This window comes from Bos indicus, chromosome X (assembly GCF_029378745.1).
Source record: "Bos indicus isolate NIAB-ARS_2022 breed Sahiwal x Tharparkar chromosome X, NIAB-ARS_B.indTharparkar_mat_pri_1.0, whole genome shotgun sequence".
Taxonomy (NCBI): Eukaryota; Metazoa; Chordata; class Mammalia; order Artiodactyla; family Bovidae; genus Bos; species Bos indicus.
Window position 1 is genome coordinate 36,706,865 of NC_091789.1, and position 12,138 is coordinate 36,719,002.

Sequence of the window (12,138 nt, forward strand, 5' to 3'; positions counted from 1 at the left end):
CCTCGTGCAGCATTTCCTGACATCCGGGTCTGAGAGACTGGGGACCTCGTGAGAGTGGTAGGGCCTCAAAATGGTGAATGGGAGAATCCTGTGTCCTGCCTGGAGACCAGGCTCCATGTGAGGAAGGACTGAGGCTGTTAGACCCCAAGGCAGGGAGGCATCCTGGCCCTTGTGGTGGGTCTTGGAGGCCCCAGAGTGGGGTGAGCAGTTTATCAGCTCTGGCTTAGGAGCCTCGGGAGGTGAGGTGTTAGGGCGGAGGGTGGAGGCATCAGAGCCACAGAGGTTGGACTCCCGAGGCCCCGAGGCAGGACTGAGCAGACCCCCACCTCTGAGGGAAGTGTTAGGAGGCCAGGCCAGACATGAGGAGGAGGTGATGACCAAGCATTTCCCCAGCCTACGACCTGTGGGAGGCCCTGGGCAGGTGTGGCCACATTGGTGCCCCTCAGTGCTTTCTGTAAAGACTCAGGTTTTGTTCTGAGTTACCCTGCAAGTCCCCATAGGGGAGGGTCCAGGCCGTGCCAGGGGAAAGGGGGCACTACAAGAGAGCCCCAAGAGGACCACCTACCCTGTGGGTGGTGGCCTGTGGGGGCCTCACAGTGTCCACCCCTCCTACCAGCACAGAAGGCCCAAGTCTGTGCCACAATCTACTCCCGAGGTGTCCCTCCATTTCTCTCACAGGGGCTCCAGGAACCAGGAGGCAAAGGCAGATGTCTGAGGCCCGAGTCCATAGGTCAGAGAGCTGAGGAGGTCCAGGCAGTGCCAAGAGTCAAGGTGAGTTGGCTACCCTGAGTGTGCACCAGGGACTCCACATCCCAGAACAGTGGGGACCCCAAAAGGCCCTAATCCTCCCCACCATGTCAGCCCCACAACCTCAAGCTGTGCTGACTGCACACTGGTGAGCCACCTCACGTCCTCCTTCAGGTAGCCAGGGGTTAGGCCGCTTAGGAGGAGCTCCTCTATGAGGCCTGAGAGCACCCCTCAAGGGGAGACTTGTAAGTGGCCTGAGTCAGACCGCCCAGGGTGGGTTTCTCAGCCGAGGACACTCACAACCACCCTCTCCCGCAGGCCCAGGATCCCCATCTGTCCCCCTGCCTCACCCCTGTCTGCACGTCAACCCTGGTCATCATGCAAGGGATGCATGAGCTCTGCCAGCCTGAGAGAGTCTTTCAGGATCCAAGAAAGGAAGAGGGCCTGATGGAGGCACAGTTCATTTGGGGTGAGGAGAAGGAGGTGGAGGAGGAGGTGGAGGAGGAGGAGAATGAAGAGGAGCAGGAGGTAGAGAAGGAGGAGGAGGACCAGCAGCAGCAGCAGGTGGAGGGAGGAGGAGCAAGTAGAGGAAGGAGATGCAGCTACCTTCTCCTTCTCCCGGTCCGGGGTACCCTGGAGGAAGTGGCTGCTGCTGCAACACCCAGTCTCCCCCAGAGCCCTCTGGGTGTCTGGCCCTCTCCCAATGCCATGGCTGCCACTCTGGGGAGCCAATATGAAGAAAATGGCCTCAGCAGGCAAGATGAAGTGCTAAGCACCTCATGTGACCAGGAAGATGCCAGATCCTGGCTCTGAGATGCACTGCGGGTGAAGAAGAATGAGCTGGTGCAATTCCTGCTCAGCAGGTGTCTTGCCAAGGAGCCGATCACAAAGGCAGAAGTGCTGAACAGTGTGCTCAAAGATTACCAGGACCAGGTGGTCTTCGGTCAAGCCTCAGAGTATTTGCAGCTGGTCTTTAGCTTGGAGGTGAAGGAGGTGGACCCCAGTGAGCACACCTATATCCTGGTCCCCTCCCTGGGCCTCACCCTCAGTGAGATGCTGAGCGATGGGCAGAGGTTGCCCAAGGCCGGCCTCCTGGTGGTGATCCTGTGCCTGATCGCTGTGGAGGACGGCCACGCCCCTGAGGAGGAGATCTGGGGAGCACTCAGCAGGATGGGGGTGTGTCTCGGTAAGAACACTTCATCTATGGGGAGCCCAGGGAGCTGCTCACCCAAGTGTGGGTGCAGGAGGGGTACCTGGTGTACCGGCAGGTGCCTGATGATGACCCTGCTTGCTACGAGTTCCTGTGGGGTCCCCAGGGCTATGTGGAGACCAGCAAGTTTAAAGACCTGGAATATCTGGACAGAGTTGGTTGAAGGGGTCCCAGCTCCTTCCAACCCCTCTGCAAAGGCTGCGAGGGAGGAGGAAAGAGGACTCTGAGCCAGAGCAGCAGCCAGGCTCCTTCCGGGCCCATGTCCAACAGCTTGTCCTAGGGGGCAGGAAAGGAGGCTGATTCTTCCCTTTGTTATTGAAGAGGAAACAGTCAGCCTTCTCAGCAGTGAAGGTCCGGGCCCGTTGGGGGAACCCGGTGTGTGGCATCTTTGTGTTCCTGTTCTCTACAATGACATGGAGGCTCATCTCTGTTTTCTTTAGGAATTTTTCAAATGTTATTCCTTTTTATAGAAGACAATGCATTCCAGTATCTAACTATGTCAATGACGTTGATCATCACACTGTGTTTGTACTTAACCAGTTCAAGATGAAGAGTTTTCCTGTTCTGTGAAAGAGAGTAGGAACACGTCCATTTTATTCTGTGGTCCTGCACAAGATAACATGGAATTAGAATTAGAATGATTTTGGAAATGTGAATTTATTTAGCAGTGATATAGTTGGTGGAAAAATTAGAAAATAAAAAATGATATTAGTGAATTCTTGCTTCTTATACCTTGTGTGTGTTCATTTTGTACAGCTAAGGGATCTCAGTTTATGTGGATTTTCCTGGGTTATCAAAAGAAGTAGCAATTTATCTGAGTCAAGCAGCCCCCTCCTCACTGGCACATTTATTGAAAAGACCTTTATGGAGCCTCTGCTCCATGAAAGGCCCTGTGTTAGCAGTGGGGACACTGGGAGAAGCAGGACACTCCCATACCTAGAGCGATGGTCTGGGAGCCACAGTCATATGAGGTGCATCATGGGAGGGAGGGGAAATGGGACATTGCTGTAAGGTGTCCTTTTGGCTCTTGAATAAACCCCAGAGAGATCTCTTTTGGGGGCAGCATGGAAGGGGTCCTAGCTCTTGTCACTTTGCTGCTGACCACAAGGATGGCGCAGGTGTTTTCTACCCATTATCTGCTAGGAATCCTGAAGAACTCCCATCTCACTCCCTTGAAGTGATGCCCAGAAATCCATGGACTGACCCTCTCTTTCCTGGTCCTGGGGGCCCAGAACTCAAGGTGTTAACTAGCTTTCAATTATCGTCATTGTAATTGGGCATTGTAATCAAAGACTCAACATTTATTGGTGCTGCAATGACGGAAGGTAAGTATTTGGATGCAAGACCACCTGGGACACATGCAAAGAGTGGTTCCTGCTTCTGTTTCCTGGAGCTGCTTGGGTCCTGCTGGAACACTCCTCCACACCCAAATTTTACAGGTCCTCTAACTGGAAATAGGCCTTTCTGGGTAGCCCATACAATGAAGAATCTGCTTGCATTGTGGGAGTCCTGGGTTCAATCCCTGGGTCAGGAAGATCTCCCTGGAGAAGGGCATGGCAACTCACTCCACTATTCTTGTCTGGAGAATTCCATGGACAGAGGATCCTGGCAATCTATAGTCAATGGAGTTGTAGAATCAGATATGACTGAGCGACTAACACTATGGTCCACTACAGTCTAAGTAGAAAAGTTTCTTAGTTTTATTTATGAAACATCCTGTTTGGCTAATTAGGAATTCCACATCCTATTGAGGTGCATATTCTCTAACCTTCCCTGGACCACAAAGTAGCCAACCCCATCCAGTGGACAGTGGAGGATTTTCTGGGGGCAACAGTGTGAAAGATTCCTGCCCTGTTATCACGGGGTCAACTGTTGCCAGGCCCTGCGAGCTCTGTCTCATCCCTTATGTCCATCCTGCAACCCAACACACGGGGCTCCTCACACCCACTCGCCTCCCAGATGAAGAACTGAGGCCACGGGGCTTGGCCATCTTCCCAGGATCACGTGCTAGTGAGGGCCGCGGTGGGCTCAGAGCCCTGTTCTCTCTTCCTCTGGAGCCGCCACCCTTCCCGCCCACCCCAGGCCACGGCCTGACCTTGCGACTTCTCATACCTTCCTCTTCTCAGTGCTACACGATGCCTCTGAGGTGACAAAAATCAGGCCTGTGGAAGGAAGGGGACAAGGAGAATCAGAAGCCCTGTGGGGCTGCTCTGTGCTTTGCTGAGAACTGACTCTGCTCGGGGCCGGCATCTTTGTCCAGTCCCAGCGCCTCCAGCCTGAGGGTGGTGCCCTGTCCCTGCTGCTGCCATGGGGCCTCCTGCCCAACTGAACCTGCCAGGCTGACTAGCTCATCACTGAGCAGGAGGGAGGGAAAGCCTGACTGTATGGTCCCAGTTCCCACTGGGATAAGACCCTACAGGAGGCTCCTCCGATATGGGAGGGAAGGGAACACAGATGGATCCCTGAGGCTCCAGGTCTCCCAAGCTGCAGTGAGGGAGGGCAGCAGTTGGAGGGCCTTTGGGCTGGGGAAACCAGGGGGTGGACACTAAGCACAGGGGCAGAAGAGTGAGGCAGAGAAAGGCAGGCCTTGGACGTCATGAGAGCTTGTGTGTGCACAACACAAGTGTCCCGAGCCACGGCTGACAAAGACCCCCTTGGCGACACACAAACACACTGCCAGGGCCTGGGTGCTTCCTGGAGGAGGGGGACCAGAAAAGGCAGCTCCCTCAGGACCCAGGGGGTGAGGAGGGGCCCAAAGCGTGGAAGGGAGCAAGAAAGACCAGCTAGCCAGGCTGCCCACAGATACCAGGACCTTCTGTCGCCTTCAGAGGAGCCACCAGGGGCCCCCACCAACGTTTATAGCCTCCAGAGTCATGTCCCAGTCAGATGAACTGGCTGGAAGCAAAGCTTTGTCAACCTGCTTTTAAGCAGAAAGGCCATGAAGAAGCCCAAGTCGAAGCCTGAATCTCATCCATGCTGCCAGTCATTAGGCAGAAAGGCCTCTGGGAGAGCTTCTTCCACACCCTCTTAGCTCTCCCCTTTCAGATACCAGGCTGTGGTCTTCATACAGGGAAAATGACCCTGATACTGGCAGAACTGGGAGACAATGCCCTAGGGTCCTCAAATACGGGCCTTTCCAAGGTGCCAGTCTGTTTCCTACACAGTGATTTTCAAGAACAGTGGCCCACAAATACCAGAGAACACGCATCTCCAAACCCACTGCTCTACTGCCCACATGCGGTAAAGACCGGTGACTCACTCAGGTTTCATCCAGTCTCACACCCGGATTCTCATACTTTTTCAAATACAGGTTGACGGGGGTTTCCTTTGGTCACATCTAGCTCAACAAGTTAGACATGTCCCTTGGAGTGAGTGTGTAAAGGAGGGCCCTTGAAAAGCACCTAACCCATAAAATCATTTGATGGGCCTGCCATCTGGGTAACAGAGAACAGGTCCACAGTGGTGGTGGGGACAGGGGCAGGGGTGGGGAAGATCAGAGCTGGCCTTGGAGAGGACCAGTGAAGTGGCTGTTTTCAACAGAACTGGCTGTACCTTGAGCCCCCAATCAAGTCCTTCAAAGGGAAGGTACCCAAAGTGACCCAAATTGGACATGGATTGCCAGGACCAGGGGTAGCAGAAGCCCAACCACCCCACTGAGGAAAGGAAACAGGGCTTTTGAAACAGCCTGCAGGGAGGCTGAATCTGAGGCTCTGGGAAGGGGATGGGAAAAGCACACGCAGGTGTTCCCAAAGTGAATACTCTAGGGCCACCAGAGTGGTGTTTATGGGAAAAATTGGAAACTGAAGACAACAGTCTATCATCTGCAGTGGGATGATACCTGTGGGTGGGCAGAGCTCGGGAGGCTGTGAGCTCAGCGGAGCACCTAGCTTTGCCCTCCCATACGACATCCTGGGGAATCTGTGTCTCAGGTGCTTGGGAACAGTCAAGTGGAATATGAGGTCGCTCCACTGTGCTCGAGCACAGCCCTACTATGGGGAGAGCTCGACCTGGGGGGCGGTGGGGGCAAGACAACAGGACTCTGACTTTGGGGCCAACTGAGCGGGACCAACCAACCAGCAGCACCAGCCAGAAGATAACAAAGCTAGAAGAGGGGGAAGGATGGGGGAGCCACCAACTCAGGTAAGGCAAATCAGCCTGCTACGGACCCCATCTTCTGGGAGGGACAGTCACTAGGGGCCCATCTGACTCCTGGGATCTCTCTTGGTGGTAGCAGACCTAGGACTCTCTAGGGCCTGGCTCTTCAGCAGAAGCCAGCCACAGGCCTGTATGTTGTTAGTGAGGGGAGTGAAGTTAGGGACACATTTATCAACCCAGCCAGGGCCTGGCCCCTGAAACAATGTGCCTGGCAGCAGAAGGGAGCCCTTGTAGGCAACCTGAAAAATACTTTTCTGTACTTTCAGACAAGAGACAAGCTGGGGATCCCATCTCCATCCCCAGACTCCCTCCCCCACACAGGTCCAGGGCTGCCTCTCCACATCACCTCTGTGACATCATGAAACAGTTAAGGAAGCTGACCACTTAATTGGCTGCCTGTCCCAAGACCCAGATTCTAGAATCTCCAGAGAGTATTTATGGGGCACCCCGACCATGGTCTGAGGCCCGTTTTCCCTGAGCACTCACTGCTTGGATAGATAATGCTCCTTAGCTAGACTGGCTCCATGGCTAGTCAGAGTTCCCATGAGGCACGGGCAGCCCTGCTGATCCTATCAACTGATGGGGAGCCTGCAGCAGGGGACACCCGTGATTCCTCCCCAGATCCAAACCTGGATTTAGGAGAGGCTTTGGAGAAGCAGGGTGACCAGCCCAAGAGCCCAGATCCAGGCCTCCATGACAATCCACTCCAACAGGGCCCAAACCCAGAAATGGCCAAAGAGGAAGAGAACAACGCCATCCTTGGGCTGTCCTTCCCCAGGAAGCTCTGGAGGATTGTGGAGGATGCAGCCTTCACCTCTGTGCACTGGAACGATGAGGGAGATACAGTGGTCATCGAGGCAGATCTCTTCCAGATAGAGGTACTCCAGCGCAGAGGCATGGACCAGATCTTCGAGACAGACAGCATCAAGAGCTTCATCCGTGAACTGAATCTGTACGGGTTCAGGAAAGTCCGCCCTTCGAGTCACTCTACAGGGAAGAAGCTCATGGTAATGTAAAAAGCCCTTTTGGGGAGACTAGACTAGATGAGCTGAGTGCTGGACGGGTTTCATTTCCCAGGAGAATGTTGTTCTCATGAGAGGGTGGTTAAGGAAAGAAGAGAAAGCAGGATCTGTTGTGTTCCACCACCCCTATTAGACAGGATCCATGGGGGTGACTCCAGACACTGAGGGGCCACTTGATGTCAGGGAGGGCCAGTAACACCTCAAGTGAAGACGGCCCTGGGGGAGCTCTAGGGAGTGACATGCTAGGGCCTCATAACCTGCCAGGAATGAAGAGACCTTGTCTTTATACTTAGGCACGGCCCGGACTGTTGTGGGGAGGAGGGTGGTGAGGAAGGGCTCTTCTCCCCTCTCATGCCTAAAGTGATTCATTTGCTTTCAGATCTATCGAAACTCCAATTTTCAGAGAGACAAGCCTCTCCTTCTGCATAACATCCAGAGGAAAGGCAACCCCAGAACAACTTCTCAGCCTGCCACTGGCACAACAACTCCAAAGAGAAAGAAGCGAGTGGTGGCAACCAGACACTCTCCTCAATTCCACCACAACGAGTTCACCCAAAAGGCTGGCAACAAAGTCCAGAAGGGGATGCCAACTGCTCGCAGAACCCCCAGCCAGTGCTCATTTGTGTTCTCTGACCTGTCTGTGGGCAGTGTAGCCAGGCGGGCTGGGGAAAACCATCTCCCCAGTGAGCAGGGCAGCCCCAGCAGGGCGGCTGGAGAGGGCACATCCAGCAATGCCATATCTGTGCCCTCGGCTACTGCTGAAAGGGACAGCCCAGGGAAACTGCCCGAGAGCCCCCCGGTGTACCCAGATTACGAATCGGTGATGGCTTTGTACGACACCTGTTACTCCATCCTGATGGCGGGCCTTTTAGTCATGGCACCAGATGAGGCCCCTGAGGCGGAGGATGAGCAGGGAGAGTCCTCAGATTATAAGTGTGCCCTCTGTGAGCAGCTCAAGAACAAGCCCAATCCCTGAGCTGCCAGATACCTAGGGACACTCAAAAGCACTCTCTTATAATTAAAAATAGATTTCTGGCTCTAATAAAGTCAAGCAAAACTCCATTGGAGTAAATAAACAATCAAACGAGAACTACGAGTCTGTGTTCTTTCTATCTGTCCATTGTATTCACACATGGCACAGGGTGAGCTAGAAGAGGCTGGAAGCCCATGCCCCAGGCAATCTTCAGTCTTGTCCCCATGGTCCATTTTCATCTGAAACAGCAGCATTTCACAGGCTCATCCAATGGTCTGATCCATGAGCCGAGTGCTGAGGCAAACCCAGGATGGACTGGTCCCTGGGCCTTGCCTGCTGCTCAGCAGATGGCTCAGCTGGGCTCCTGACCTTGGGTGTTTCACCTCCCATGAGTCATACACCCTGCAGCAGAAGGGGCTCCTCAAGGATCCCCCAGTGATGCCACAAGTTTCTGATCAGCAGCTGAGCATCCCAGCTCCCTATCCAGGGGCTTCCTCAAGAGGCTCACTGGAAAGCAGGGTCACCCCAGCCACTAAGTGCCTTGCAAACACATTACCCCAAAGCCAAAGACAAGTACAAGGTTTCCACAAGGTGAACACCAGCCCTTGTCACTCTGCCCTCACGGCTGTATTTAGAAGCCTATCTTTGGATGTGAGGCGGCCAGGCACTGAGTCCAACACACATAATTTGAGAGCCAAGGAACACTTTACAGTAGGACAAGTGTCACGTGCAAGGACAAACCACGGCCTGTTTCTGGGCCTGCAGGCCTCTCTGCCTGCTTATGCTCAGCCCCACCCCCGGCCTTCCCCTATCACCCCGTGGACACTGTTCCAACATTAGGAATTTGGACCAGAACAGAGAGGGAAAAACACCTACTAGTTTCCTAACAACACATTTCTCTCAACCACCCAGACTCAGCAGGGCCAAAATGAGTGGCAACACCATCAATTCGTAGAGCTCAGAGTCCCGGAGTCTCTCGCTGAGTCCAGAGCAGCATCATGCAAGGGGAGTCCCTGTCCCCAGCCCCGCACCAACTGGGCACTGCAGTGCAGGGCCGATTCAGACACAACCAGATGGGCAAGTCCAGAGCATGGTGGTGACTGCATGGTATCACCATGTGCTGGTATCTTGGTCACTTTCCTCTCGAAAGCCCAGTCTGGACAGGCCTCCTGCCCAAAGAGGATCAGGTGCTGGGGGATGTCCACCTGGAAGATGCCCTTCCTGCCTCTTCCAGGGATGGGCTGCAGCAGCCAGCGGGGGTTGGCCAGCGCAGTCATGTACTTCTGTTGCAGGTCGGGTAGCAGGGCTTGATTCTCCAGCTCCTGCACCTGGTTGGGACCTGGGTTTTCTAGGCACAGCAAAGTGCCCCCAATGACCACAAGACCTGTGTGCAAAGACAGGACACAGAATGAGAACAAGGTCATTCAAAGTTGCACCTTCTTGAGACTAAGACTGTATCATGGAGGGAACCTGAGGTGAACTGGGTCCTCTGGCTGAGGGCTCACCTCGGCAAAGGGAACTTGGGGCGAGACCAAGCGAGGGAGGGAGTGAAATGAAAGGGAGAGGCCTGGTGCTCCAGGAACCCACCAGGACATGGGCAGCTTTCAGTCTGCCCACTGCAGGCCACAGGGACAGAGCATGAGGGCCCCAGCGGGGGCCAGCAGACATCAGGTCCCCAAGGGATTTACCAGCAGACAGGTGTTGCTGTGGGGCCTCACCCCTGGGGAGTCAGGGGACTTGCTCAGGCCCAGCTTCAGGCAATGTGGGTATGGAACCCAGGCTGGGTGCTTTACTGCTTCTCATGGTCTCTTCCAGGCACACAGACACACATGTGGGGACACACACATACACACAGACAAGTGCCATGTGCAGTCCTAGACGCGCCTCTGCCTCAAGCACAAAAGGGGACTGAGGCCCAGAGTGGTGATCAGGCACCTTGTGCCACCAGTTCCCAGCCCATGGACCCTTGCTGTCCCTCTGAAGAAACCTCAGCCCCCACGCCCAACCCCACCAACTAGTTCAACAGAAAACAAACAAGTACAACCCAGCTGAGATTCAGGGCAGTGCCAGGGCCCATGTGGGCATCAGGGGGCAGGGTGTCACTTAACCCACGATCACTCCATGGCCGAACTTTTCCCCGGCAAGGCCTGGATCTGGGTGGGCTCATTCTGAGCCTCCGCTCCAGCAGCTCCCACTAGACCGAGTCTTTCCAGTCCTGGTACACCATGTGGATGGCCAGGGTACAGTGCCGGTGACCGTGTAGCATGGGCCACCATGGCATCTCCAGGTTCTTGACACTGTTTAAAACGAAACCCGCATAAGGTTTCGGAAGAACAGATAGCCGAACTTCATCTCCCAGGGCTCCTAGGGCTCCCAGGGCCTCATGTGGCTGCAGAAACACAAAACCACAAAGGTCAGGAGTGTGATTCAGTGGCCTGCAAGCTCACAGCCCTGGGCTGGACCTCAGCCCCACGAGCCCGAGCATCCTCCAAATCTGCTGACACAGAACGCAGGGGTCAGAGAGAGCTGGCTCATTCCATTCGTCTTCACACAGTCCACCGATAGAGGGGGGTGACCCAGAGGACCCATCCATTACATGCAGTCTGTGGGGAGGTCAGCAAGGAGGGTGGGACAGTGGGAGAGAGGCACAAGGTGAGTTCCAAGACAGAAAGCCCTGAAATCCTGCGAGCACTGAAGAGGGAGGGCAAGCCCCCTGGTTTCAAAGCCCAGAGGCTGGGCTCTGGTCCTCTCCCAGCACAGACAGGCATTGTCCTGGGCTTGGCTTCCCCCACTCCCTGCCACCACCCCACCCTTCAGTTCCACAACCCCATCACTGCCCATGCTCTGCAGATCCCCCATCTTAGCCCAGGGATGCTAAGGGCATATCCATGCTAACCAATCTGGATTCGGCCCTGGGGCACCCTGGACCTCAGATGGCCCTGCCAGGTGTCTTCCCCATGCCTTTGGGAGCCACCTTCCTCCTAGCCCTTCCCATACCACTGCCTCCACTGTCAGCAGATGCCCCGGCCCCTGCCCAGAGCCTCGAGAAAGAACAAAGGAGAACAGGAACTAATGGGATGGGTGCACTCCATGTCATTACCAGGGCCTGGGACAGCACCATTCAGGTATCACAGAATTCAGACCTCAAATAATACATTAGGTTACCATCACCTCATTCCATGGCTGAGGTGGCACTGAGGCATAGACTGCAGGGAACCTTAACACACACATCTCCATTCGCACTTCTTTCCCTGTACCTGGAGGGGGGTCCCCGTTCACTGGAGGGAGCTGGAGGCAGAGGAGCAGAGCCATGAGCCTGAACGTCAGCAGGGTCTCAGCACCTCGCAAGGGGCCTCCATTTCCACATGGCTATGAGGACAGGAACAAGGTCCCAGGGGCACCCAACCCAGGGCCTTTTGGGCCTTTCCTTCATTTGGCACAGCAGAGCCACAGTTCTCACAGGCCCACAAGACCCCACATGATCTGGCTCCTACCCTACTGGCCTTCTCTCCTCGTCCCTGGATTCACCTCTGGTAGCCATGAAGGCCATCCTTCCATCCTTGGAACATTCCAGTGTGTTCCTACCTCAGACCCTTTGCTGGGTGTGAGGACTCACATCGCACCTCAGTGTGACCTTACAGACAAAGGAAAGGTCTTCACAGAGCTGATGGGGGTCAAGTGAGCTCATTAGGATGGACCCTCCTCTAACAGGATGGCTGTCCCCATACAAAGGACACATTTAGAGACAGACAGGAACATGGGGAAACTGGGGTGAAGAGGAAGGCGGAGCTCTCCAAGCCCAGACACACCCACCAAGGCCAGCAATGCCCTGGAAGTGAGGGGGGAGAGATAGGACAGACTCCACAGCCCTCATGAGAGCCAACGTCAGCTGACATCTCTATCTCGGCTGCTGGGCCTCCTGAACCAACACGGTTCCTAGTATGAGCCACCCGGTGCAATCCTGAAGTGACTGCTGGCAAATGAAGCCAAAGGGTCAGCTCTGTTGGGACATCTCTCCACAGGGGTAAGGG

At 54.9% G+C, this 12,138-nt stretch overlaps 2 protein-coding genes across 3 annotated transcripts in view; one reads left to right on the forward strand and one right to left on the reverse strand.

Moving 5' to 3' along the window:
- Positions 1-1,858: 1,858 nt before the first annotated feature.
- Positions 1,859-12,138, reverse strand: part of LOC139181686 (uncharacterized) — a 56,497-nt gene continuing 46,217 nt past the window's right edge. The window contains exons 3-4 of one of the 2 annotated variants that reach the window (XM_070785291.1): positions 4,070-4,119; positions 1,859-2,563 (exon numbers count right to left, since the gene is read on the reverse strand). In XM_070785291.1, coding sequence (XP_070641392.1) covers positions 2,405-2,563; positions 4,070-4,119 — 209 coding nt within the window. In that variant the 3' untranslated portion in view covers positions 1,859-2,404. Of the gene's footprint in view, positions 2,564-4,069; positions 4,120-8,793; positions 9,492-12,138 lie in introns of those variants that run through there. The other variant, XM_070785290.1, reaches the window with a different exon arrangement.
- LOC139181685 (heat shock transcription factor, X-linked member 3-like) lies at positions 6,052-8,216 on the forward strand. The gene is made up of 2 exons (XM_070785289.1): positions 6,052-7,119; positions 7,514-8,216. Exons 1-2 carry the CDS (start codon positions 6,637-6,639, stop codon positions 8,108-8,110), a joined length of 1,080 nt encoding a protein of 359 aa, XP_070641390.1. The 5' UTR covers positions 6,052-6,636; the 3' UTR covers positions 8,111-8,216.

What these genes read in the sequence shown, in the direction of transcription:
- LOC139181685 (XM_070785289.1), top strand. Translation starts at nt 6,637, where the DNA reads ATGGCTAGTCAGAGTTCCCATGAGGCACGGGCAGCCCTGCTGATCCTA. An exon ending in CTACAGGGAAGAAGCTCATG is followed by an intron (nt 7,120 to 7,513) that starts GTAATGTAAAAA and finishes ATTTGCTTTCAG; the next exon opens with ATCTATCGAAACTCCAATTT.